This window comes from Cuculus canorus, chromosome 3, assembly GCF_017976375.1.
Source record: "Cuculus canorus isolate bCucCan1 chromosome 3, bCucCan1.pri, whole genome shotgun sequence".
Classification (NCBI taxonomy): domain Eukaryota; kingdom Metazoa; phylum Chordata; class Aves; order Cuculiformes; family Cuculidae; genus Cuculus; species Cuculus canorus.
In genome coordinates this window covers 80139306-80166972 of record NC_071403.1, presented here as the reverse complement: position 1 = coordinate 80166972, position 27667 = coordinate 80139306, and the positions used below count along the sequence as shown (strand labels likewise).

Here is a 27667-nt window from a genome sequence, read left to right as displayed (position 1 = left end):
AAAACGTGCCGACTTTCACAAAACGCTATAACTCAGCCGAACCTCCCCCCGCCTCGATTAACCCAACCCATCTCCCCCCGCCCCGAGAACCACGTGGTGTTCCCCACTTCCCCCTCCCTGCGGGTCAGCGCCTGGACTGCGCCGTGCGGGAACGCCCGAGGCCCCCGGCACCTCCTTGCTTTAGGCGCCCTCGCCGTTCGCCTGCATGTAGGGCGCCCCCCGCCCCGTGATCGGGGCGCAGGCGCGCGGTAGGGCAGCCCGCGTGACGTCAGGCGAGGCGCCGGCCCGGCAGGACCCCGGGGGGATCCTGCTTGTGGTGGAGGCGGCTTCTGGAAGGTTCGTGACGGGGAGGCCGCATCTGGGAGGTTCATCCGTGTCCATCGGTGGCGGGAGGCCATGCCGGAGAACGCAGGGGCCAAGGCCCATGGTGGGGCCGGGAGCCGGGCCAAGGGCACCTATCAGGACCGGGACAAACCCTCCCAGATCCGCTTCAGCAACATCGCTGCCGGCAAAGGTGAGGCCCCTGCCTCTTCCGCAGGGAGCTCAGGGTTATTGTAGTGGGCTGTAATGGCAGGGCGCTGCCAGGGAGGGGTCGTGCGGGTTGGGGGAGTGTCTCTTTAGGGTTTGGCACACGCCCAGGTCGCGTTCCTGGGAATATTGTGCGTTAACGATGTTATCCACTTTTAAAATGGCTGTAATCTAGTGATTGGATCCTACTGGCTCAAAAAAGAACAGTGGAACTCAGTCGTGATGTTCTAAGCTTTTATGTCATTCTGCTCTTAAGGGTAATTTAGTAGTGGTAATACTGGGCTGTATGCTTTTTCTTTTGAAGAAATCATAGAATGTCTTCGGGTGGAAGGGACCTTAAGGTCATCCAGTTCCCTCCCCTCTGCCATGGGGAGGGACACCTTCCACTAGATCAGGCTGCCAAGGCCCCATCCAACCTGGCCCTGAACACCTCCAGGGATGGGGCAGCCACAGCATTCCTGAGAAACCTGTGCCAGTACCTCATCACTCACAGGAAAAAAAATCTTGTAATACGTAATCTAAATCTTCCCTCTTTTAGCCTAAAACAGTTTCCCCTCGTTCTATCGCTGCACTCCATGATAAAGAGGGCCTTGCCAGCATTCCTGTAGCCTCTTTTAAGTATTGGAAGGCTGCTATAAGGTCTCTCCCGAGCCTTTTTTCCTCTAGGCTAAACAATTCCGATCTCTCTCAGCCTGTCCTCGTTTGGGAAGTGATCAAACACTGATTATCTTCACAATCCTCATCTGTTTAGAGTGATGTTTACAGTGATGGGGTAAATGCTTGTAGTTCCTTAGATCAACATGAAAACTTACTTTTTTCTCTTTCTAGCTGTTGCCGATGCAATTAGAACAAGCCTTGGACCAAAGGGAATGGATAAAATGGTAAACCTTAATCTTAAATTTTTAGAACGCCAAGTTTATAGGGGAATGGTGTTAAAAGAACGTGTTTTATATGAGATGTCATCTTTTTACCTTGAACATCTTTTCCAAATCTCATTTAGTTAAGGGAAAGTGTGAGCTAAATACACGTCTCAGCCTGAGAAATAACATCAGGAAACACATTTTACATTTAGCATCTAATTAAAATAAAGGGTTGTAGCCACTGATCGGAACTATGTTCTCCTTTCCTTTTCAGATTCAGGATGCTAAAGGAGATGTGACAATCACTAATGATGGTGCTACTATTCTGAAACAAATGCAGGTTCTGCACCCTGCAGCCAAAATGGTAAGTGTTTTTTCCCATTGCTTAATTAGAGCTTAGTTTCTGGGACAAAGAAAGGTAGTAACGTTCTGTGTGAATTTGAGAAGCACTACACACTAGTCATAAACCAAGAAATTTTATGGGGTGTGTTTTGGGACTCCTTACTTTGATTGTAAGATAAAAGTTCAGAGTCCTTATATTTTACCCAGTATTCCTTATGCGTAATTGCTGTGGACATGTTTTAAGACCTAGAATAATCTAGCCCAAACCTTTATTTCTTAACTAAGAAAGTCAGTGATGCCCTCGACTGCTAGGGCAGAAGATGATGAAAGAAGAGAATGAATTGCTTTATGGTCAGGTGGTCTGAGTATCAGTAGCCTGGTCTGTGAACAGGTTTAGTGTAGACCTCTGGGATTTGATTGTGGCTGGAAGTGAAAACAGGCCTCCCATGAACTGTAAAAGTACATGAAAGGTACCTCATTTTTTTCTGAAGATCTGTTTCAGAGTTGTATTTGGCTATATAGGCGTACAACTACAGAAAGCAAAGTAAAGCAGAAGGTACTGACTTCTAACTGTCTATGTTTGCAGTTAAGCAGCATTATATATAAGCTTCTGCTATAATTTGTCGTTTAGTTGGTAGAGCTGTCAAAAGCACAAGATATTGAAGCTGGTGATGGCACTACATCTGTTGTTGTTATTGCTGGAGCTCTTCTGGATGCCTGCTCCAGACTTCTTCAAAAAGGTAAATAAATATATTTAATACAAAACCATGACTGGACAGTAAGTCCTCCACCTGCTTGCACGTGGATCATGGAGCTTAGAGTAGCTGTTTCCATTTTAAACATGAAAGGTGACTTGAGTCTTCACATTGAAGTTTCACTCAAGTCCCGCTTCTGATTAAAAAATCTGGTCAGCTTTTTGGTTTTTCTTAATCGAATATGCTATTGTTGGTATGGGAAATAACGGCTAGATGAGTGTTGAATGTTTCCTGGTAAAAACTTACCTTGATTATACTTGTACTGCTCTCATGGACAGACAGCTAATGTAAAGAGGTATAAATGGAATTTCAGACCAGTGATTCTACAGTTATGTTATACTTGGTGAATTGCCTCTTATCACTTACACTCTAGGGACCTTGAGAAAGTCTGATCGGGGAAGACATGAATTATGGAAAGCAATAGTTTGTGTAGCTTCTGTCCCATTAGCTCAGGGTACTCTCTCGCAGTCATCTTCCATGCAGTTCAGGAGCTTTTTTAGCTGTCCAGCCAGATAACACTTAATCTTCTGTGTGCACTGGAGCTAGAACAAAGGTGATTGGACCTCCAGAGTTCTTGTCTGTCTCGGATCTGGACTCGACAGCAATTTACTTATAGCAGCCTCATCTCAACATGTAGTTTTGCTCATTGTCTTTCTGGCCTCTACCAGTGGTTCACTTCTGTTCACTTCCTCTCCTGGTACTGTCGTACTGCTGCACCAGCAACCTGGCATCCTCTTCCGTAAGAGGTAGTTACAAGATGCCTGTCCCATGTTTGGCCATAAGCTCACTGCTTTGGAATCATAAAGTGTTTTATCGCATACTCCAGAGAAATCAAGGAACTTGATACAGAACTGTGGGAAAACAGTGCCTTGCAGGCACTACCTGAGCGGTGGCAGCTTTAGGAATGCTGCGGGAAACAATTTTGAGAGAAGGTATGTTTTTGGGATTTCGGTCATTGCAGAGAAATGTGCTATACTTGCCTGTGAGGACAAATTATCAGAAATTTTATAGCTTTTCTTTCATCAGTTTTGACACTGCAAAGTAGTAAGGGAAGTCATGAACTCTCATATTTTGCTAAAATGTCTTCAGTTAATTCTGACATGAGTCTCTAATCTTAACGTGGAAAGGGGGGGGGGGGGGGAAACCAGACTCAAAACCCATTGGTTTCAAAGCTTGACTGTCTTAACAACTATTTTATACAATCCTCAGGAATTCACCCAACCATCATTTCAGAGTCATTCCAAAAAGCTTTGAATAAAGGAATTGAAGTGTTGACCAACATGGCACAGCCAGTCGGGCTGAGTGACAGAGAAACCTTGTTGAATAGTGCAACTACTTCACTGAATTCAAAGGTATGAACTTCCTGCCTCCAGACAAGCTGAGCCTTCAGCATTTCACAGTCCCTGCTACTGCTCAGTTACTGAGAATATCCTGCACATACAGATGTGGTTGGTTTTCAGACACTGGCTACCTTCTCTCGTAGAGGCTTTTCAGACAGCCATAGTTGAGATTAAATTGAAGCAATCAAACAATTTCAGTCTGAAATACATAGTGATCTTAGATGTTGATAGTTAAGTGTAAAAATGAGCTTCAAATGAAAACATCAGAAACAGAAAAATCAGGTGATACAGAGACCTGTTGCCAACTATTTGAGTAGACAGTTCTTCTTTGTGTGGCAGAAACTCCTAAACCAGCATTGAAATCTGGAGAAATGCATTAGTTTCCTTTCCAGCAGCTTAACCTGGGAAGCTCTCAAAAGTCCTGTCTTAAGATTCTAAGAGAATAATATTAAAGTTTCTTCTGTAAGTCCCTAAGCATAGGTTTTCCCACCATGCTGTGGTTTCATGTAAACAGAGTAGCCTTTGAGATAAAACATCTGGCTGATAGACGGGGAGGGAAGACAGGTTTGTTTCAAAATACAGCAACAATATTATTCTGAAATTACTGTTTCTCAGTGTTAGATCTTTCACCAATTTTTTTTCTTTACTATGAAATCCCTTAGGTTGTGTGTCAGTATTCTAGTTTACTTTCTCCAATGAGTGTGGATGCAGTGATGAAGGTGATTGACCCAGCTACAGCGAGTAGTGTGGACCTCAGAGATATTAAAATTGTTAAGAAGTTGGGGTAAGACACAATTTGTAACTGGACTGATTTTGTCTCTGAAATCTGCTTCCCAAAGCACTCAAGTCATGGATTGTTCTTGTTTCCAGAGGCACAATTGATGATTGTGAACTGGTTGAAGGACTAGTCCTCACTCAAAAGGTGGCAAATACCGGTGTAACCAGAGTGGAAAAAGCCAAAATTGGCCTAATTCAGTTCTGCTTATCTGCTCCAAAGACAGATGTAAGTTTTAACTATGAAAACTTTGACTAGAGAGAAACCTTTTACTCAGTATTGGGGGATGCAAACATAATGATAACACTGTTTTTCCAGATGTTCTAATGTCAGCTCTATTCCATAGCTGTAACAAAAGTCTGCTAGGTAATGCCTGGGTACTGGTAACTCTTAAAAGAACTTACAGTTAGTAAGAAGACATATTTCACTGTCGTGATTATTTGCGTAGACTCACAGGCTCTTAATTTGCAGAAGGTGGAACATCTTGACACTTCTATGTCAGCAGTTTTTTGTAATACTTGCTTTTCTCTTCTTTCTATGTTTTTTTTTTTTAAATAGATGGACAACCAGATAGTTGTTTCTGATTATGCTCAAATGGACAGAGTACTGCGTGAAGAGAGAGCCTATATTCTAAATTTAGTTAAGCAAATCAAGAAGGCTGGATGCAATGTGCTGCTGATTCAGAAATCTATCCTGCGGTACGTTAATAAGGGTTTGGTTGCTTACTGTCTGTGCTTGGGGGAACAGTTGGAATAGTTTGGAATACCTGGGGAATTGAAGCCAAAAATGAACACTTGGCAGAGTCTCAGACCATCTGTAACAGTGACTGTCCTTTTGGAAAGCACTGTGTTGTCTACATTTTGAGTTCAATGACATGCCTACTTTGTAGCCTGAAAAAAATTCCAGCACTGCTGGTAAGAAGCATGCCACTGGCTAGCGTCACCCAGTTTCTAAAATAGCTCTGTGGACTGACTACTTCCCTCTTGTTTTTAGGGATGCTCTTGGTGACCTAGCCCTCCATTTTCTGAACAAAATGAAGATCATGGTGGTTAAAGACATTGAAAGAGATGACATTGAGTTTATATGTAAGGTAAAGCGAGTTCTATCAATGGCTGTTAAAGTAGCAGTGGTGTTTAAAGTCTGCTCTGAAACTTCAGTACCCAGCCAGTGCCACTTAATACTTCACCAGTTTACGTTTTGACTTTAATGTAAGAATAGACAGTTCCCTAAAAAAAACATTCCTGGTCTGTTGAGCCGTTGCATTTCTTGCCGGGTTGGGGACAGCTGTGAAAGCCGTAGTCCTAACCACATTTTATTGTAATGTGCAGAAGGGTATGTGCTATGTTTGTTGACTCTCCAGTGCAGCTCTGGATTATTTACTTCCCATTGTTTTTTTAGACGATTGGAACTAAGCCTGTTGCCCACATTGACCAGTTTACTCCTGACATGCTGGGCTCTGCTGAACTGGCAGAGGAGGTCAACTTGAATGGTTCTGGGAAACTAATAAAGGTGAGTGAGTGACAAAATGTTAAGGCCTACTTAACATATACCGATTGTTTTAATAACAACTGCTGGCTTTAATGTTTTTTGACTCCAGTAGTTATTACACTAAAGTACCTACTACTGATGCCTGAGTAGCCACCACCTTGGGAAGTGTAGTGGTTTGCTTAGCCAGATGTCAGTACTTGCAAATACCAACTGAAGTCTTGTTTTGTGTAGAACCCTTTTTTTCAGTCGTAGTACTTGGGTTTATGTTTTTAGATTACAGGCTGCACAAACCCTGGAAAAACCGTAACCATTGTGGTACGTGGATCCAACAAACTTGTTCTGGAGGAAGCTGAGCGTTCAATTCACGATGCCCTGTGTGTCATAAGATGCTTAGTTAAGAAAAGGTAATGGTTTGAATAATTGATTATATTAATAATACAGAAAGCTAATCATTTATGCACTTACATCAAATGAGTTCTTACTTTTAATTTCTGTCCTCAGAGCTTTAATTGCAGGAGGCGGAGCACCAGAGATAGAGTTGGCGCTGCGCTTGAACGAGTATGCTCGCACTTTGAAGGGCATGGAGTCGTACTGTGTCCGTGCGTATGGAGACGCACTGGAAATCATACCATCTACTCTGGCTGAAAATGCAGGTCTCAATCCTATTTCAACAGTAACAGAGCTGAGAAATAGACATGCTCAAGGAGAGAAAACAGCTGGCATTAATGTCAGAAAGGTAATGGAAAACCGTATATATGCATAGCATCACTTAAAAAACATTTGGGCATTAAAAAGAAAATGCTTGGCAGCAGAGCTGAACGAGGAGAGGGTGAATTTGTATCTCGCAACAGTATTCTCCCTAAAATTAGCATTCAGGTAGATCATAGCATGTTCTCTGAGGCTTTAATAGTTTTTGAGTGTAGTAATCGCAGACACTAAAATGCCATGTCCACAGGACAAGGAACTTCCATCTGTCTTTTCAAAAGCATTGTTTCAGCTCCAGATAGATGTGGTAAGAATATCTGCAGTGGAAGGTGCTCATATGTTAAAAGTAGCATAGTGAGATGGCTACTTTTAAATCATCACCTTGTTCAAGCTGGCATAACTATGTTATCTATTCCCTGGGCTGGTTTTGACTGGATATGTCAAATGCTTGGGGGAGTAGTAGTCCTGTTGGGAATGGAGGAGTACAAGCTATTTGGTAGTCTAAATCGGAGTTTGTTCTTTCCAGGATTCTGCTGAAAGAAAACTTGCTAAATCTAACTGGAGTGTGCTTTGCACAAAATAAAAGCTATTTGTTCTCGCAGGGTGGCATTTCTAACATCTTGGAGGAGCTGGTTGTCCAGCCACTGCTGGTGTCCTTGAGCGCATTGACTCTCGCGACAGAAACTGTGCGCAGTATTCTGAAGATCGATGATGTGGTGAGCAGTGTTTGCATCATGTTCTGTCTAATCTTTCTTTGCAAGCCCCAGGACGGTTATTCTTTTAACTTCTTGTGCTTCAGAGGATAATTAGTAGTCTCAGTTTACATGCTATTTAGACCATCTGGCCTTCTAATAACTGCAATTAGAACAAAATAATATGCATTATGAATATGGTACCTTAAAGTAAGGGGTTAACAAAATGACTAAAATGACAAGGTCTTTAAGTGGAGGGGAACTGACTGTTGGGTGTCCTGTGGACTGCTTGTGCCTGACTGTGTGAACTCTTTGCAGGTGAACACACGGTAAGCTGAGCAAAGGAAGGAAGACACTGTGTCCTGGAGCTCCTTCTCTGTGGTCTGGGATTGTCTGTGGCCTGTGTGAATTGTCCTAAAGTCCACAAAGGCTTCTGTACTTCTGTCACGTTAATTTAATAAAACTTCTGGTTTCAAAAAAGGAAATGCTGTTTATCAATAAACATGCAGTAGTCTCCCTGAGTTTCTGGTTTATAATTTTGTTAGAAGTAAGGTAAACTTTTTTTAATGTTATGTTTGCTTTTCTGTGCTACATCCTCCTACTTAGCTCTGTAAAGTTTAACAGCAAATCATTAGCTCTTGGAATTGCACTCCAGTATTGTGCTACCTTAGAGCTGCTTCTCTAGAAGAAGAGGTATTACTGCCCTCAGCTATGGCCACAGCAGGGAAGTATTTTTGCAGTGATAGCACTTAAAACTACGTTCCTTGCCGTTTTGTCTCTAAAGTCTGCAGTGATTTCTGATCTAGAGTACTACATAGAAACAGTCTTTACATGCAGATTTTGGTGCAATCATCAAAACTAAACCTAGCTCTAAAAAGGTCAGGCTTGTGTTGCTGCCTCTAAGCTTATTGATAGTAATAGGGATTTATTTAAAGTCGGGTTTGGATAATGGGTGTTCTCTGGCACAGTTGTAACTGTTATTTCTGTCGTTTCCATCATAGCAGCATTCAGCTCCCCATTCTGCTTAGGAAAATCCCAGGAGTGGAACAAGGGCAGTTTCAGTTGATATACACCCCCCTCCCACCCTCCTGGAGTAGTCAATTTTCCCAAAACCAGTTGAGAAGTACACAAGTTAATAGAATACACATGAAAATCTGTTGGTACTAGAAGGAAAGGAGTGCCCCTTGTTCATGTCACTGCAGGGGCGGCTCAGCTGGAGTCACTTTTATCAGGCTGAGCTGTAAGGCAGAGGGGTTCTTGGCCACTGGGGAAATGCCATCTGCCCCACAATTAACTCAGTTTAGAGTTAATGTAATTGTTTTTTAATGTTACAGGTCATAGTTTAGAATAAACATTTTTCAACCTCTAGTTCTAATCCTGAAATTTTGAATTAACCCTTTTATCTTCATTAGTGCTATACTGATGACTGTATTCCTCTGTATTTAAAAGACAGTTTGTTACTTCCATGCCTCTCAAACTCCTGTTTCTGTTTCACTATTATTGAAATACTTTGCTGTCACTTAGAGTCAAGCAGAACATTCAGAATAATTCAAAACTGTCTAAAGGCTGCCTTATTCCACACAATTACACCCAGTCATGATCCTTTAGTTTAGGTATGAACTCGGATTAAAGTTTCCCTCCCCACCATCATAAACTCCCACTTCTTACTAAGACTTAAAACAAGGCTCATCCAATTCTAACCGCCTCTGCCATGGGCAGGGACACCTGCTGCTGGGTCAGCTTGCCTGAAGGCCCCATCCAACCTGGCCTTGAACACCTCCAGGGATGGGGCATCCACAACTTACCTAGGCAACCTGCGCCAGTGCCTCACCACCTCATGGTGAAGAATTCCTTCCTAATATCTAATCTAAATCTCCCCTCTTTCAGCTTAAACCTGTTCCCCCTCATCCACTCCCTGATAAGGAGCTGCTTCCCCAGCTTTCCTGTAACCCCGCTAAGTACAGGAAAGGCTGCCATAAGGTCTCCCGGAGCCTTCTCCAGGCCGAACAACCCAAACTCTCAGCCTGTCCTCAGGGGGAGGTGCTCCAGCCCTTTCATCATCTTCACGGCCTCGTCCGGACCCGCTCTAACACATCCATATCCTCCCTGTGAGGACACCGGATCAGTAAGGAGCGAATTCCGAGTTCAGACTAAAATCCTGCTATGTCACCTCCAGTTCGGTACCGACAAGACGGAGCCCGAGAGCCGCGATGCAGCCGGCCCGGCAGGGAGCGCTGCCTCCGTGCGCCGCCGCGGCGGGGCGAGGCCTCCCCTTCCGCCGCTCGGGCCGCCCTTTGCGGGGGCTTCGCTGCCGGCGGCGATGGAGCCGGGGCACCGAGCGGCGCGGCTGGCGGCGTCCTGTCTGCGCGCCCCGCGCCACCCGCGCACCCGAGCGCCCGCCGCGCTCTACGAGCGGCGCCTGGCACAGGTACCGCGGGTGTGAGTGTGTGTCTCTGCGTGTGTCTCTGTGCGTGTGTCTCTGTGCACGTGTGTGTGTCTCTGTGAGTGAGTGTGCGCGCGTGCATGTGTGCGTGCGTGCGTGTCTCTTTGTGTCTCTATGTGTGTGCGCGTGTGTGTGCGTGTGCATGTGAACGTGTGTGTGTCTCTGTGTGTGTCTCTGTATGCCTCTGTGTATGAGTGCATGTGCGTGTGTGTGCATGTGCACGCGTGTGTGTCTCTGTGTGTGTGTGTGTGCATGTGTGTGTGCATATATGTGTCTGTGTGTCTCTTTGCATGTGCATGTGTGTGCATGTGTGCCTGTGTGTGTTTCTCTGTGTGTGCATGTGTCTGTGTGCATGTGTGTGCACGTGTGCCTGTGTCTGTTTGTATGTTTCTCTGTGTGTTGTGTGTCTGTTTGTGTGTCAGTGTGTGTCTGCATGTGCCCGTTTAAAAAATTACAGGACTCGTTTCCTTAGCCCAAAATCAGAGTAATACATTTGCACACAGAGCTATTTTTAACAAGCTTTGACATTCCAACATGAAGTCTTGGTTGTTTTCACTGCAAAAAGGTCTCAACTCCTGTTGTCCACAGCACAGTGACCACGTGCCACGGGAGTTCCACCATCAAAGCAGCGGGCTTAGGAAGCCACTACAGAATGCCCAGCGAAAGGCACCATCCACCCCCTTTGGAATCTGCTGTTTCTGACATTGTGTATGACCTTCCTGGTTCAGTTCTCATCCCCAGAAGGGATCCGAGCTGCTTCCCTGGACCTTGGCAACACCGGTTCTTCAGTCTGCTCTTTAACAAGCTCATTAAGAGATTAGAGTGTGTGTGTCTCTGTGTCTCTGTGTGTTTGTGTCTGTGTGCGCCAGTGTGCCTCTGTCTGTGTGCTGGTGTGCTTCTGTGTGTGTGTGTCTGTGTGTCCCGGTGCCTTTGTCTCTGTGTGTGTGTCCCGTGTCCCTGGCCACTGGTGGCCAGGAGGCACGAAGCACCCTGAGGGGTTGTCTCGGGCAACCTCCTGAGGCAGGGTGATGGGCTTACCTTAACCTGGCCTGACCACTGCGCCCCCCTGGCCCAGACAGGGGTCTCCGCTCTCGGCTCTGGGCGTCGAAACAGCTTCAAGGGATTCACACCTTTTGGCAGGGCCGTGTGGCGCGCACACACACACACACATCTGCAGAAGAAAACCTGACAGATGGTGCTGCTGTATCACCCATCCAACACTAATCTCTTAATGAGCTTGTTACACCCAGCGTTTAAAGAGCAGATTGAAGAACCAGTGTTGCCCAGGCCCAGGGAAGCAGCTCGGATCCCTTCTGGGGATGAGAACTGAACCAGGAAGGTCATACACAATGTCAGAAACAGCAGATTCCAAAGGGGGTGGATGGTGCCTTTCGCTGGGCATTCTGTAGTGGCTTTCTAAGCCCGCTGCTTTGATGGTGGAACTCCCGTGGCACGTGGTCACTGTGCTGTGGACAACAGGAGTTGAGACCTTTTTGCAGTGGAAACAACCAAGACTTCATGTTGGAATGTCAAAGCTTGTTAAAAATAGCTCTGTGTGCAAATGTATTACTCTGATTTTGGGCTAAGGAAACGAGTCCTGTAATTTTTTAAAACATGGTGCTTAAAAATAACATAAAGGACACCTTTTTAATGCAGAGTAGCCTGGGTTTAATAATTTCTCTAGCTTGTGTAAGCCTTGAAAATATTTAAAAGAGTGTGCTTACCTGCACATAGCTGCAAGCTGCCGAGCAGCACTGGAACTATAAACAGTGCAGAATTCCTGTCATTGCACAGTAAGTTATGGAAATGGGAATAAACACTTACACACAGGATATCTAATGACTTATAGATATAATATAGATATCTGATGACTTATAGACTTTAGAATGCTTATGGAAGTGGGAGGCAGAGAGGAGGTTCTGTTGTGGTTTTATTTTAAATAAAGGCTTTTCAGAGCTGCATAGTAATCAAGGAAAAATTACACTTTACGAAACAAACTTTTTTCTTTTTATAAGTCCTTTTTTTATTTCTTGGTGTAAATATTTTGATTACATGGACAGACTTAGGAATTTCACATGCTTTAAATAGGACCTTTACGATATAAATAATTGCACAGTAAGATTATTCCATGTAACTCTGCGTTTAAAATTTGTATACAGGTATCTCCATTCGCTCTTCCTGTATCATTCACTAGATTTAATTAGGATGAAGCAGAATTAAGAATCTTGTTCCCCTTTCTTCTAACAGTCAGAAAGTTTTAAACATCTCTTCTAGGATGGTTTTGATTTGGATTCAAATACAAACAAAGAGAAGACCCTCTCTGTAAATGGAGACTCTGACAAGTGGATAGACTTTTCCAAAATATGCAGTTCAAATCAAGAGTATTACTTGAAGCTAGAAGAGTTGAAGAATGCTCACTTGGAGACCATGGCAAAATTAGAAACTATGTATCGGAATAAACTATACTTAAGAGGAGTACAACCCTCGGACAAGAAAAATGCCGCTTCTAAAATTTGTTGTAGGTAAGTTTGGTGGTACCTTTCGTATGAAGATTCTTAAATGCTTTGCAGACATCTGTAAAGCAGCAGGTCTTTTCCTGGGGCTGGAAAGCGTTACTCTCCCCATTTCCTGTAAGCAGACAATCACAGAAAAGTTAGTTTTAATCACAGAAGTACTTATTCACCTTGCTAACAGACTGAGATTTATGAGTTCATGCGCAGCAGGGCCTGGGCAACACGTTTAGTAAAGCACAGTGCCTTTCCTTAAGAAGGGCTGACTTGTTCACGATCAGCACTTAATTAAAATTGTGATCTGCTGTGAGTGACCGATGTGCTTCTCTTTTCCCTCCTTCTCTTCCTCGTTCATTTTTTTCTAATAAGGATACTTTAAAATGGAAGTTCCTGGCTTTGCATCAATGTTGGACCAGTCTCAAACCCACTTTTTTTCCTTTTTTTTATAGGCCGACTTGGGACAAGAGCTTGTATCAACCTCTACATTTGCACAAATGCTTTTCAGACTCTGACTTAAGCGATCCCTTAGGATCAAGTATATCTGATGGGACTGACTCAGAGTTAGCATTTGAAGAGAATAGCAGTGAAACTGGATCATCTGCATTTGCTAAGCAACGGATTGAAAAAATGTGGGATGGGTTCTCTGTGGAAGACTACATCTTCCGCACCAAACACAGCTTACCAAGCTCACGAGCCTTCAGAATGATACGGAAGAAACAGAAAGCGTGGTCACCAAAAGTTACCGTGCCCAAGCCTTTCCAGATGACTCTCAGAGAAGCTAAAAAAAAAGAACAGAATGTCAAATCAAAGTCACAGATGGAAATGGAAAATAACTTGTTGAAGAAGCAGCTAGAGGAAGAAGCAGAGTGTCAGAAAAAATTCCGAGCCAACCCAGTGCCCGCTGCTGTCTTCCTTCCACTCTACCATGAAATTGTACAACAAAATGAAGAACGCAGGAAATCTGTGAAAGAGAGAAGCAAACTCAAGCTGTTGGCTTCTCAGAAGCCATTTAAATTCATTGAACGAGAGAAACGAAGGAATGAAATTAGGAAAATGCAGCTAAAAGACCTTTCTGCACCTGAAAAGAAAACAAAACTGTTCAAAGCAAAACCAATTCCTAAATGTGTTTATAGTCCAGCTGTTAATGACAGGCTGAAGGAGGAAGAGCTCTACAGAGAAATCAGGATCAGAATGAGAGCTGAAGAGTTGCTACGAAACTCGTCTGTACCCAACAGCAGGCTGGCTTTAACAAATACCAATAAAAGGAAGAAACACAACTGTATTGAACCAAAGGAAACAGAACATAAACCCAAGATCAAATCAAGCGTTCCAGATTTTGACTTACTACACCAGAAATTCCAGAAACGCCTCCTGCAACAAAAGCAAGTGAAACACCTTACAGTCTGCGAACCTTTCGATCTTCGTACTACCTATATTCCCTCAAACAAGGGTAAGATTTTGAAGGACATTCAAGAGGATGAAGAAAAGTTGAAAGAAACACGCTGGCCATATGCATCTCCAAGACGTAAGCCTCAAATGAGGCACACAAGCACAAATTCACATCTTTCAGGATATGCTGAATCTAAATCACCAAAAATCACAGAATCCACAAGACAACGGCTACAAGCCATAAGGTGACTACTTTGGCAGTACTTTACATTTTACTTGCACATTATAAGTAGATTTCTGTTGTACTTCTACCACTGTAGTCAGTTCTTCCATAGAGTGAATATATGGCTTAATACATTAATATAAGGGCTTCATTAGAATATAAAACTTCAAATATTTAAATACAGGACTTAACTAGTATTTATGATTATTAAAGAAACAGTAGTGTTCTTCTCAGAACATCCACAGAAAAGGGACAGATGACTGCTGTCTCCCAGGATGAGCCTGAATCCTTAAAATGGTACACACCTTGTGTCCTCTTATGCCAACCCTGTTTTCACCCTTTTTTTCCTTTTGAATTTCCTTTGCCAAAGCTTCCTTTAGAGTCTTGTTTTCAATTTAAAATTAATTCAGCCTTAGTTTATTCTTTCACCCAGGAATTCACTTGAGGAAAAGAGAAAACTGGAAGAACAACAAAAAAGGAACAGAACAAAGCAGAAACAAAGAACAAAAATACTCCAGAAAATTGTATCCACTCGGGCTGAGGCCAATGACCCCCATCAGAGCCTCGCTCAGATGTCTAAATCCAAATTAAAAACATTCAGGTATTTTGTTGCATTCCCCTGAATCCTGAGCCTCTCAATTCTACATTGTATGTTAAACATACAATGTAAGAAATAGCATAGGCTAAGTTTACGTAATTACACATTTGATTGTGTAATTTGATTGTGTTGTACACTGTACAAGCCTGTAGGGCCAAATTTAGTATTTCAACTGGGAAATTCTTGCCTGCTGTAGTGATTTCAATTTACATGTTCCATTTTATAGAATTATAGACTAGCTAACAGGAGACTCCTGTATTTTCTTAGTTGACATATCAACTAAAGAAGAAAAGTAAAGGAAAAGGAACAGCATAATTACTGACCACCCTTGCACTGCTGCACTGATAGATGTTGGTAGGATTGTGGTACTAGCTGTCTCCTCAAGTAGCAAACATTTCACTATTCACTTCTTTGTCCCAGCACTTCTCCACTTAAAAGGGAAAATTAGAGCAGGAATGTTAATTTAATTTAGCACAGGTATCTGCAGCTAACAAGGAATCCTTGGAAAGAATGGGATCTCTTCACTTTTAGAAGAGATGCAAATTCAGAGACTGTTTCTACACAACTGAAAATAGTAACACAGAGGGAAAAACATCAGAGCCTTCTCAGTGTGCTCTAAGCTAGCAGTGCAGATGGCTCCAGTTCTCTGATGCTGATCTAACTCCAGAATTGCTGCCTGACCTTGTGTTTGTGGCTAATGTAACATTTCTTTTCTTTTTAATCCCATTAAAAAAAAAAAAAAAGTCAGTCCTGTTTGAATGAGCTGTTAGCGAGGTTTATAATCTGCTTTGGCATGATGGCATGGCAGCAGTATTGCCCATTTAAGACACTGTTACATGGAGATGGTGAGAGGTACTGACTGCTGCGCTCCTGGTGCTTCATGCAGAGGTGGGATTCTTGGGCAGCAGCTATGCATCCTGATTTCTAGTAACCAGGCAAATTGCCAGTAGCAGGCAGTGGCAGGGCAAGACAATACAAAGGTGAATGATGATGAGATACACACGATTACAAGATTCATAGCTTGGACTGCAACTTTCAAGTTACCATGCTAAACTTTAAGGTATTTAGAACATGGTCCAGGACAGAGAGCTTTCTGAAATGAGGGTGGAGAGTAGGGCTGTCTTTATGGCTTTGAGTTGAAAGGTGAAAGATAAGGTTTCCTCATTCTTTTTTTTCTTTCCTTGTGTCTCTTCTCTTTTAATAGATAAAATCTAAAGTTGGAGCTTTGTCCTTAATAGACTTTAAACACTGGTCTGGTGCAAGCAAATTTGCTGAAATAGCACAGTACCACCTGCGAGGCAGCACCACACATTGTTCCACCAGTAGACTTTGTAATGTTTAGTCACCACCAATGTTGCAGCACCGCATCTAGAAAGAGAAAGTGGAGCAGAAACTGAAGCACGTGCTTTCTCACATGCCAAAAGCATGAAGGGCAGTGGCTCAGTGGTGTAAGATGGTGTATGCCAGGAGCAGCATTACAGCAAGCATTTTTCTCGGCCACGTGGGCAGTCAGTGACTGTCTGGCATACATCTGTGACAACCTGTCACCTCCCCCAAAGACAGCTGCTGCCAAAGCACACTTAGGAAGAAGCAGTGGTCTACAGGGATTACACAGGATCCCGGAGAGCCAGGACACAGTGGTAGAGATGCAGGTCAACCAGGGTAGTCCCTTCTAACTATTTTGTTAGAGTTGGAGCTTAAGCATAATTTCTTTGCAACACAACCAGCAGACACTGTTAATAAGAGGACCTCTATAACTTAATTGTCTTTGGGCAGATGATCTGCTGACTCTAGGACAGAAGCAGAAAACAATTTGAGTTAAGGTGGAGGATTGAGACAGTGGGTGTGCTTACAGATTTGATTTGACTTCATTCAACAGCGAACTTCACATTACAGTATTTAGCTTAATCAGATTTCAGGGGTATTGTATAACGCTCATGCTTAATTCTTGTCTGCACATAAAATTATACTATTACAAAGCAAGATTACTTCCCTAGTGCTGATGCATTAAGGCTGGTATAAGTGCTTAACTTGATAATGCTTATTTCAGCGCAGGCTGGGTAATAAGGTGCATTATTGTAAGTGCTCTTCTAACAGAAAATTAGGTTTGTAGAAAGCCGCCTGAGAGATCAAGCAAGTAGCAACAATGAAGTTCACTCCCTCAAAATGGTGAATAGCTTGCCTTAATGCACAGGCATGTTGTGGAAATTCAGAAGATGGGAAGGGAAAGAGACAGCAGGAGACAGAAGTGTAGAATGCCCTTGAGCTCTCATGCTTGCCCTTAAGTGTCTGACTTAGGAATGATCGAGCTGAACCCATAGAGAGGCAACATCACAAAGAGGTGTCTTCATCACGAACTGAGGATTATGACTCATGCTCCCTGGATTATCCAGCAATAGCTATGATCTGAGATCATTTCAGTTGATGAATTAACAGTTTCATCCTGCTGTGTTGACCGGGCCCTTGACGAACCAACTAGGAAAGAAGTGCGCTATGATCCAAAATGCAGCCTCCCCTCTTGCGAGACAGCAAAATTCTTATAGTCACACTTCACCTTAAAGTACCCATTTTTAATGAGTTTAACAAATGAGCTTAATTATAGTAATTTCCTACGGTGTGTTCCAATTTTATTGGTCATTTCAGACTGTTTTATTTTGCTTAGGACAACCAGAATATCTGTATGGAGTCAGCATTTAAAAGCCTTAGGTATCCAAATTTAAAAGAAAAACACCTAAGTATCCAAAAAAAATGAGAATCCAAACTCAGCCCCTCACTAGCCGAGACCTCTTTGCTTATCCAAAGGGACTGCTTCAGAGAGTTTTGTTCAGTACTCACAGGCAAGCATTTGCTGTGAAAATGGGACAATATACCTCAGACCCAGTAACCACCATAAAATAATTTACCTTTTATGTATCTTTAACTCTGATAACATGTAGCTTGTTATAAGCAATTTAACTTTCAGCTGCCGTAGAAGATTTCTTCTTGTATTATAAATTAATAATAATTTTTCTTGTACTCTATTTCCCTTAGGAATTATGAGAAACAGAGAATGCAAGAATATTTGCAAGAGTTGCGAGAAATGGAAGAAAGAGTAAAACAAAGGCCACTGCTTTTTGAAAGAGTCACTCAGGTTGTCTTGCTTCTGTATTACTTCTTACGCAGTATTTGAAGATAAGATTATCTTATCTTATCAAACACTTTTAGAAAGCATCTGAGAAATACTTCCGAGACCAGTATTTGTCCGTTTTAATCTCTGTTGCACCATCTTGGTTTTAAGATGAAAGAGGGAAGATTTAGATTGGATATTAGGAAGAATTTTTTTCCTGCGAGGGTGCTGAGGCACTGGCATAGGTTGCCCAGAGAAGTCATAGCTGCCCCATCCCTGGAGGTGTTCAGGGCCAGGCTGGATGAAGCTTTGAGCAACCTGATCCAGTAGGATGTCCCTGCCCATGGCAGGGGGGTTGGAACTGGATGACCTTTAAGGTTCCTTCCAGCCCAAACCATTCTGTGATTCTATCATCTCCATATAAATATTACTGATGTTTGTGACTGAGCATTCATGGCATGCTTGCACAGGGAACCGAGATGGCTGTTGCAAATGTGTTGTCTGATTTCAGTTGCAACGTGAGTAACGCTAAACACAACAAAAAATTATAGCAAATTGGGAGAGGTTTAAGTTGGGAAAGAAGGGTTAAGAAGACTCAAGTATTCTTTGTCTCTACTGTAAATGCAGTATGTTTTTATCTCTCTCTTTCAGTGCAGCCGTGTGCTGCTGGTAGTGTGGACACTGCCAGAGAGACGGAATTTGTGGCTTTTTGATCACTGGTTCTCTTGTGCCTTCTGTCTGTGTGGGTTTCCTGGTCTGCCATCACTGCGGAGCAGGAGCGTGTGTGTAGATTGGAGAACAAGTCCTCCTCACTTAGATATTGCCTAGAGAAACACGATTTACACTCTCAGTTTCTGAGGCAGAGATATACATCTATGTAATTTGGTAAACAGCACTGTAAGAAGATGGATCAATACTGCTCTTTAGAGCAGAAGCTCCTTTTAGAGCAGAAGCTCCTAAAGAAAGACAGAGAAGGAGAGGGGATAAGGGAGAAGCTCTGGGAAGACTATATGTGATTTTCTACAGGTCACATCTTCCCCTTTCTTCCTTAATAGCTACAGACAGGGTTTATAGCACTTCATTAGCCAGTGGGCACAGGGAGCAAACCCTTTAAATTAGTACAGGGAAGGAAAAGCTGGTATCAAGTTTTCAGGTGTTGTTTTGCTATCCTTACCTGCAGTAAAGATTCATTCGACTTGTCAGATGCATTTAATGAAACAGAGTATTAATATAAATAAAGTATCAGAAGACAGGCATTTTAATGCATTTAGATAACACATAACCATTGTGGTTTTCCTACAGAAAAATGCGAGAATAGCTGCAGAAAAGCATTATTCTAACAGACTGAGAGCGCTGGGGCTGTGCCCAGAGTTTGTTTTGAAGAAAGGTCAAACAACTAAATCGCTACAATGCTCCAGTGCTGAAGATTCTAGTAACTCCACCAATGCCAGAGAAAGGTAGAGATTACTGAAGGCTATTTTTTTTTGCCACTACATACATAGTAAATAGAAAGTATTGTTTTATGTGTAGGTTTGGGGGTTTTGTTCATTATTTGTACTATTTCCCATGTAAATGTTTGACTGTGTAGTTAGCTTTACTAATGTGAGCATTTTTATTGCTTCTCTTGAATTGGATATTATTTCGTAAAACGGAGGAGAGCACTGGATAAACTATGTTACGCACTTCAAAGGAAAATGAAAAAAAAATTTTTTTGTTTGTTCATAAACAAAAAATTCTGGGAGGTTGCAAGTTTTCATTCTGTATTACTTTTACTGATTTTTAAAAATAAGCCCTAAAGAAAATATTTCTCAATATTCATCAGGTGTTATGATACAAAAGGAAGTGGAAATTAAAAAAGATTAAATATTTAAGCAATATTGTTCAGTTACTGTCTAACATGAAAGGAGACTCTAATGTCATCCCATTCCCTTTTTCCTCACCGGTTCCACCCCAGCTAAGTATACAGGGATTTGCTCTAGATTACTAGAAGGGAGTATTCCTTTAAAACCTACTGGAAAGCATCTTGCCTGAAAATAAAATCACACATGCAAATTGTCTTTTCAGAGTTATCAAGGATAAAGTGAAAGAAAGGGGAGTATTTGAGGAAGCAGCTGACAGTAATCCTGGGTCTGAGCAGTTCTGTGAGGAGGAAGAGGAAGAGAAGAGAAAAGATGAAGAAGCCTTCACGCAGGATGGCCAGTCCAGTGAATCGGAGGGTGAGGAAGAGGCAAGAGCCAGCCCTCAGCCTTGCCAGGCAGGGGAGGCTGGGTCCAGTCCCACCTCTGATCAGCACCGTGAAGAGGATGAGGATAAGAACGAGGATGAGGAAGATGAAGCAAAGGCACGCCTGCCTCTTGGCAGTTCCCAGGAGGAGGAGAAGGAGGAAGAGGAAGATGGTAATCACTCAAGACCCAGCTCTCAGTCTGACCAGTCCCGTGAGCATGAAGAAGGTCAGTCTGACCCTGAAGCTGAGGGTTCCTTTGGGTACGAGGATGAGGAATATGAAAGTGATGATTCAGAAGAGAAACCCAGTGATGATGAAGCTGACTGAAAGGAAGGCAGACAGAGCGGCCTGGGGCTCAGGAATCCTATTTCATTGCTGGCAATGAAATACACATAAAAGAAAAACTTGGGTTTTTGCTCCTGACTCAAAATTCTGTGAATTTAAAGTTCCTAGCTTAAAAGATTTTTCCAACACAGAAATGTTGTCTATTTTTGGTAAGAAAGATCAAGTTATTAATTTCCACCAAAAAATTGCTTAATTTTATATTAATCGTCTTTGTTCTAGCCTTCTGTGACGTTAGTGCACCTCTTTTCATAAAATGAAGTGCAACAAGCATATAATAGTAATGTCTTGCATGCTGTGTTGGTAAGTACTGAGGTCTTAACCTCAGGTTAACCAGCTCTTTCTGCATGCTGGCAAACCCAGGTGAGATTTTGAGTAGCAGTTTCCCATTATCAGGGCCTCCCAATCTTGAACATTCCAGTACTCCTGGGGTCTGTTCCTGCAGTATCTTCTATGACGGCAATGAACAGACAAGGGTCTGTTGTGTAAGATCTGTGAGTGTTTTTAGCAAAGCAGCTGCTAGGAAGACAATTTATGCAGTTAGACAATCTGGGCAAATTAATCTGTTCAGTTCCTCCATCCTCTTCCCATGGGGGTTCGTCTCCTGCCCAGTTTAGTGAGCTGAATTGCCTCAGTGATGGGTCAGATGAGTGACGGCCAGAAAAGATTATTACTTTTGGAGGAACCAAGCTGATATATCAACTCAACTACATTGTTCGGCTAAAATATTAACAGTATTGAAGTCATTGAAGGCTCTCGTTATAGAGGAGAAAATGCCTGAGAGGAGCCGCTTAATCTTTCACAGAGATTTTTGACACAGACAAGTAGTGTAGAAGAGTAAGTCAGCAGAATAATATGTTATGCTGCATAACTTATATTACTGCCGAATCAAGTCCCAAACCTGTTATTTCAACTCCATTTTGTTTTGAAGAGCTCTTCCATGATCATGTAAAATCATTCTTCATAACATAGTAACAAGTACTGACATTAATCATCAAATTTCTTTATTAAGATGGTTAGCATATACTGTAAAGAGAGAATCTTACTACAGCAGATAAAAATGCAGCCCAGCAATTCTAGGTGCATGCAAGTATGTACGTTAGCACATTTTCTTACATGCTTGCTACTCTGGACTCGGCTACGCAATAAGAATGCAGATGGAAGGTTGGGGTTTGGGTTTTTACTTCTTTATATCAGTTGTACTTTTTCCTGCTATTATTAGCTTTCTTGCTAACCTGTCCACATAACAACAGACCACAAACAAGGATTTCAAACAAGCTTTGCCAGGACAGAGCATAACGCAACATTACATAGGGGTGTTCGGTGAATAGTAATACATGTGTTAAAACTACCACATTTGCAAAATGAGGATTTTTTTTTTCTTCCATGCTGCATGCAAGGGCACTAACTAAATCTGTTATAATTTAAATCTGGTTTTATTTCTTCCTTCTGACTTTGAGAAACTGTGTAACAACATTTGGAAGATTTTTAATCATTATTTATTATTTTTGAAGTGTGAGCATAACTAATATGAAATTGAAAATTATTTTTTTTACTGGAATAAAATATCCATTATATGTATGTCATACACAAAAATATTAATCATTACTTCACAAGGGAAATCACGGTTCACAATCTCTAGTTAGATCTGACAACCCCACAGGACAAACTCAAGGTTGGTTTGCTTGTGCTTGTCAGTAATCTATTAATTCTGGAGAGCTGTACAGTATGTGTTGGAATTCATAGTCACCTATTACTGATATTTCTGTCTTTAGTAAATCAGATTTTGTGAAAGAAGGCAGAGGAGCTCTAAATTTTTTTTTCTCGTAAAGGTTATTTGAAGAGGTTTCAAATCAGAAGAAATGCAAATCAGTTTTTTAAGATCTGACAGCATTCAACTAAGTGAAGAATATAAAATGTCTAATTGTTGAACTATTAAGATAGGGACTATAACTATTACTGAAACTCCTTTGAACTGGAAGGAGTTAGCAAAAACAATGCTTTTTTCCCAAGGTTTTAGAAGGAGGACTTGGGTACCTGTGTATAACTGACACTGAGTTTTGCACTGAATTATTACTATATTAAGCTTAATAATAGCAGAATTAATGAACGTGGATAAATATAACAAGGAAAAATTAGTACAGCTTTTGGAGGTCCTGCCACAACTTTTTTAGCATTTCTGAAGAAGCCAAGCAGCATCATGTCCATGTCAGAAATATCCAATTCATGGAATCATAGATGCATGGAATAGTTTGGGTTGGAAGGGACCTTCAAGATCATCTAGTTCCAACTCCCCTGCCATAGGCAGGGGTAATTGATAGGGTTTACCTAGATTTCCAGGAAGTATTTGACACGATTTGCTATCAAAGGATCTTAAAGAAACCAACATTATTGTAGGAAAAGAAAGGTCTTCATGAATTAGTAACTGATTAAAAGTTCAGGAGGGAAAAGGTCAGTTTTCAGAGAATAAATGCAGTTATCGGCAGACATTTCAATGACATTCAGACTATTCAGTACACTCAGAAGGAATCCATAGTATCCACTCCAAAGAGTTTGCTGAGGCCATAGTTATTCACCGCTGTGAAAAAATGAAACTGAGCACAAAGAACGTGCTGCAGGATCTTATGACAATGATAGAAGAGCAGATACAGTTCAGTTTCAATAAGTGCAAATAAATACATGTGAGCATTAAAATAGTCCTGAACTAAATAATAATATGGGTTGAAAAAAGAAATTCCATCGTGAATACTTGCAGTCCTGGTCCTCCCATCTTAAAAGGGATTTATTGTGTAACTCAAAGAAGGCAACAAGAATGATCAAAGATAAATGGTTTTCATAGGACAAGAAGGTAGTTTGGTTTTCAAATGACATTTTATAGTTTCTTTAAACTGGAAAAGATACAAGAGATTGAACTTTGAGATACTAAAGGAACTAGTTATGGAAATCACTTCGAGCAGCACAGATTTTAAAAGCAGAAGAATCATGAAATTTAAGTTAAAAAAATAAATCAGAAATTGCATTACAAATAAGAGAGGAAGAAGTGTTCCAGTAAAGAATTAAATAGGAAAGAAATAACAAAGAAAAATCACAGATGACAGAAGAGGAGTGGGGATAGGTGGGGCAGGGTGAATTAAACCTCATGAAGGAAAGCAGACAGCAGTGAAGGCTTCTTCAGACAAAGAACAAGAGGCATAGACACCATGCTGTCACTTTTTTTTTTTTGCTTTTGGTCAGGATGATAATTTAGAATGTAGACAAAACAGGAAGAAGCTAACAGAATAATGGCCCTGAAATGAAAATTACTGTATTTAAATTAAAAAAAAAAATCTCAACATGAAAACCCAAATCCAGGTGAAAGTTTTTGGTAAATTACCAAGATGCAGAGTAGTTCCGTAGGAAAGGATAATAGAGTATGTAGTACTTTGTCAGAACTCAAAACATTTTGATGCAATTAATGTGGAGGGAAAAAATAATCTGGTTCACAAAAATGATATAATAGAAGGTAAGAAGCTCATTAAAGGAGAAATTATAATCAGTTATGCTTTCAGGGAAGCTACTCTAGCAGGAGGGAGATTAATAGAAATGTTTATCACAAATTATTGAATATTCTGTCTTTAATATTTTAATTGATGTCCAAAGCAGAAAAGTAGAAACATGTTCAAAAATTTGCAAAGAAAATTAAAAAGGTGTATCCATGAAAAGGATTAAAAATACCACATGGGAAGAAGCGGATAACTTTGCATCTAAATGCGGTATTAAGAGTTTACAAGTGCAAGAATAGCATTTCTTTAATGGGAATTCACCTGAAATTTAAGAAGAAAGACCCAGATGACATGTTGAGCAACAGATATTGAACTACAAAATGTGATCATAAAAAAGGAGATGGAATTGAAGGATGTGCCAGGCACAATATTTCCAGGAGAACTGGAAGAACCGTACTTGTAAGTCCACAAACACTGCACACCTCATTCTGGGTTTTGAAGTGATTCTCATGGTACTGGATGTGACCAATAGCTTTGATTGGAAATTCTGCACTAACACCCACCCTCTGTGTACCTGCTCACATCTGGCACAGATGCCCACTGAGAGAAGCTGTAGCCACATCCACCACGCTGGATGAGGTTGATGTTACAGGCAGTGTGAAGGGTCAGCATCATCACTCGGCTGCAAGGCACTGGCTTGCAAGTGTATATAATTTGTAGGAGTTGCATATCCCAGGAGGGGGATATGGATTCTGATGTTTTGTGCTCAGTGCATTTGTTAAGGGAAGACTCCGGTATGTGCTGAACCCAGACTGAAAATGGTCTTAGGGTCATATGACCTGTGGTGTAAGAGGACAGCTGCGTTTACTGAAGTTTAGAGACGTCCAAAATGGTGTGCTTTTAGCAGTGGCAAATTCCATGGGAAATGAATACCGCTGCCATGTAAATTAAACAGGAGTACAAGGCCCCAGAGAGAGAGAAACAAATATTATTTAAAGTTCCAGCCAGACGCTGTGGCCGTGTGGCTGTTCAGCAGCCACCCTCATCTAACTTGCACTGAATACAATCCTAGAAAATTAAAATATTGACAGAATGTTACCTAAAGCCTATTTATATGTATTTCTAACTCTCTATATTTTATATATTATTATATATATGTGTATGTTTTGAAGTAAGAAACCAGAAGTTTTGGATATTGTGTTTTTTTCTGGGTGCCATGCAACACTGTGGTATTTTCCTCAGGGAAAACAACAATTTTGAAAGCTAACATAAAAGTGTCACCCAAACACTTCTACAAAAAAAGCATTTGCCAAAAGTGCAATCCCCATCTGGACTCTGGTGAGGCTCTGGGAGCAAGGGGAGTTGCTGCTGAGAGTTGCTCCAGGGATGGGGCATTCACAACTTCTCTGGGCAGCCTATGTCAGTGCCTCACCACCCTCACATGAAAACATTTCTTCCTAATATCTGATCTAACTCTCCCCTCTTTCAGCTCAAAGCCATTCCCCCACATCCTATCCCTGCAATCCCTTATAAACAGCCCCTCCCCAGCTTTCCTGTGGGGCCTCCATCTTTTGGTTTGCCTTCCAAATTTACTTGCATTTCTTAAGCCTTCTTTGTATAGACCATAGCACATCCTCTAGAAACCACCTTCTCGTGTATATAGATACCACAACATCATGCAGGAGGTTAAGTTCCCTTGTACTTTGAGTTAAAAATCATTACATTGTTCCCCTTTACAGCTGCTCCAAAAGCAGAGAATAACAAAAGAATTCTAGTTCTTGAAGAAAATGTTTAAAGTCATCACTATTTTGAAATTATTTCATTATAGTCTCATTTAGATTCCTCAGGCTCCTGGAATGGCAGAAAGCAAAGTATTTGTCTGAGCTTAACAGATAAAAGGTACTCTAAAGATCAAAATGTGTATTAAAATTTATTTCTAAAAGTATGCTCAGCAGTTGCCCACAAATTTAAGTCAAATATCAGTTTTGCACGCAGAATATATTTGCCCAGGAAAACTAAATAGTCCATAATTACGAGGTATGGCAGCTGCATGCTTACAAACATTAAATATGGAGATAAAATTAGAAGGGGTTTGATGTTTGTCCTCCTCATCCTTCAGTGGAATTTCACTCTTACATCTCTGGTTGCATAATATTTTCGTAATTACTTGGCTTTAAGAAAAAAAAAGCCTGTGTGTAGTCCAGCAAAACTCAAAATTTCTTCTTTCTTCAATAGGAATTTCAGGTATTTGAGGAATGCCAGATCAGAACTAAGACTTATAATAGTATAAGAAACATTCCTGTCTCTACTGTATATGGAAAAAAACTAACAGTCCAGTGAAGACACAGAGAAATCAGGGATCACACGAGTAAAGCAAACTGCACAGATACAAAGAAAGTTGTAGGACCTGATGTAGTGCTTTAAATGTTAATTTTCTATTAAGGAATAACAGCATTTAAGAGGCTTCCACTGTGCTAAGAGTGCACAAACACACAGAAATAAATCCCCAGTCCAGTTTTAGCAGGCAGCTCTGCATACTTCAGAGGAAGTACATCATGTTTACTCAGAGTAAACCCTTTCATAGACAACATAGAGCAGCTTGCTTGTGCCCAGAGAACACATGCTCTGTCCTACCCTAACCTTACTTTTCCTCCTTGTTTTTCACACCCTTTCAGTGAGTCAAATTAACTCACTGAAATAGACTAACCAAAAGGAGGGGAAGAGGTTGGATGACTGGGACAAGCAGGTCTTCACCCTTTTAGTTCTGGCAGTTGTGATCAGTGTTTCACCAAACTGCATCCCAGGATTAGCCACATAAGAAAATTCCCCACACCCAAGTTGTAGAACAGAAAAGACAAGGCAAAAAAATACTGTTATTTTCTGGTAATTAAGATTTTAAATGAGACCATATTTAATTTCATTAACACAAATCATGCCATGGAAACTAGTTGTTAACAAGACTAAACCCAAGTATATTTGCACTTAAACAGCTCAAACCTTCCTACTAATAGCTAGGGCTTACTAACATTACGCCAAACACTAACAACAGGCAGGTTAACAAGAAGAAGGTTAGTAAGATTAAACATGTTACTAGTTAACAATAACTAACCACACTACTAACACAGCTATGAAATTCTAATTGCATAGAAAGAATTGCTATAGCCATTCTGTTATCACATAATTCAGATCATCACTCTCTTTTCAAACACAGCCTTACACGCTTACCCTCTCATATGCAGTAGGACTGCAAACTCTTACATTGTTCTGCCACAAAGCCTTGGATGGACTGTTTTTTTTTGAGGTGCCAAAATGCAGCCCAGCCTCCTCTCTAAGACAGGTCAAACCCCTCTGAAATTTAGAGAGGAAACAACACCCCCCTCGAAACACACCCTCGTTCCTCACAAAGGTGGAAGAGAGGAAATGGACAGAGAATAAGAGATTGTCTATTTCCCTCCACTCCTCAAATCAGTTTAAGCTTTCCAAATTTCTACATATTTTCACTCAGTTGACTTTCCTGATCTGTTCCTTTGCCAGCCACACTGCTTGAGCCATCACAAGGGAGAAATGACAATAATGGCAAAGAGGGAAAAAAACAATCTCTCAGATATGTAAGCTAAATTCTAAAGTATGTAATAATTTTCCACATGGGAAGTATGACAGTCTTTCAGGTTTTGTTTGTTTCTTTGTTTTATTTGTATTTGGGTTTTTTTTGAGGAGGGGTTAGAACTTCCTGCTGCAGAAGCTCTTTGGACTCGTATCCCAGATATTTTGCTGCAATACTTATGTCCCAGTCACACAAAGAACAATCATAACAAGAAGTATTGTACTCTGTACTATAAACACTGGTGGAATGAAATAGAAAGAT

The 27667-nt window shown here is 41.3% G+C and overlaps 2 protein-coding genes across 4 annotated transcripts; both read left to right on the top strand.

Moving 5' to 3' along the window:
- Positions 1-274: 274 nt before the first annotated feature.
- Positions 275-7970, top strand: CCT4 (chaperonin containing TCP1 subunit 4). Its single transcript, XM_054063734.1, has 14 exons — positions 275-514; positions 1357-1409; positions 1663-1752; positions 2362-2470; positions 3695-3837; positions 4488-4609; positions 4696-4828; positions 5159-5298; positions 5594-5690; positions 5999-6109; positions 6362-6492; positions 6590-6824; positions 7396-7509; positions 7804-7970. The coding sequence occupies exons 1-14, from the start codon at positions 397-399 to the stop codon at positions 7816-7818; spliced, it is 1611 nt and encodes a 536-aa protein (XP_053919709.1). The 5' UTR covers positions 275-396; the 3' UTR covers positions 7819-7970.
- A 1718-nt stretch (positions 7971-9688) lies between these two features.
- FAM161A (FAM161 centrosomal protein A) lies at positions 9689-27411 on the top strand. Of its 3 annotated transcripts, none has more exons than XM_054063434.1 (7): positions 9689-9913; positions 12203-12450; positions 12888-14072; positions 14484-14651; positions 17679-17778; positions 19057-19211; positions 19819-27410. In XM_054063434.1, exons 1-7 carry the CDS (start codon positions 9806-9808, stop codon positions 20303-20305), a joined length of 2451 nt encoding a protein of 816 aa, XP_053919409.1. In that variant the 5' UTR covers positions 9689-9805; the 3' UTR covers positions 20306-27410. The 3 variants fall into 3 exon arrangements, with proteins under 3 accessions (XP_053919409.1, XP_053919411.1, XP_053919412.1); XM_054063437.1 differs by having other exon boundaries at positions 9782-9913; positions 12176-12450; positions 19819-27411; XM_054063436.1 differs by lacking the exon at positions 14484-14651 and having other exon boundaries at positions 9697-9913; positions 19819-27409.
- The last annotated feature ends 256 nt before the right edge of the window (positions 27412-27667 follow it).

What these genes read in the sequence shown, in the direction of transcription:
- CCT4 (XM_054063734.1), top strand. Translation starts at nt 397, where the DNA reads ATGCCGGAGAACGCAGGGGCCAAGGCCCATGGTGGGGCCGGGAGCCGG. An exon ending in CTACTTCACTGAATTCAAAG is followed by an intron (nt 3,838 to 4,487) that starts GTATGAACTTCC and finishes GAAATCCCTTAG; the next exon opens with GTTGTGTGTCAGTATTCTAG. An exon ending in ACATTGAGTTTATATGTAAG is followed by an intron (nt 5,691 to 5,998) that starts GTAAAGCGAGTT and finishes TTGTTTTTTTAG; the next exon opens with ACGATTGGAACTAAGCCTGT.
- FAM161A (XM_054063434.1), top strand. Translation starts at nt 9,806, where the DNA reads ATGGAGCCGGGGCACCGAGCGGCGCGGCTGGCGGCGTCCTGTCTGCGC. An exon ending in GCTTCTAAAATTTGTTGTAG is followed by an intron (nt 12,451 to 12,887) that starts GTAAGTTTGGTG and finishes TTTTTTTTATAG; the next exon opens with GCCGACTTGGGACAAGAGCT. An exon ending in CAACGGCTACAAGCCATAAG is followed by an intron (nt 14,073 to 14,483) that starts GTGACTACTTTG and finishes TCTTTCACCCAG; the next exon opens with GAATTCACTTGAGGAAAAGA.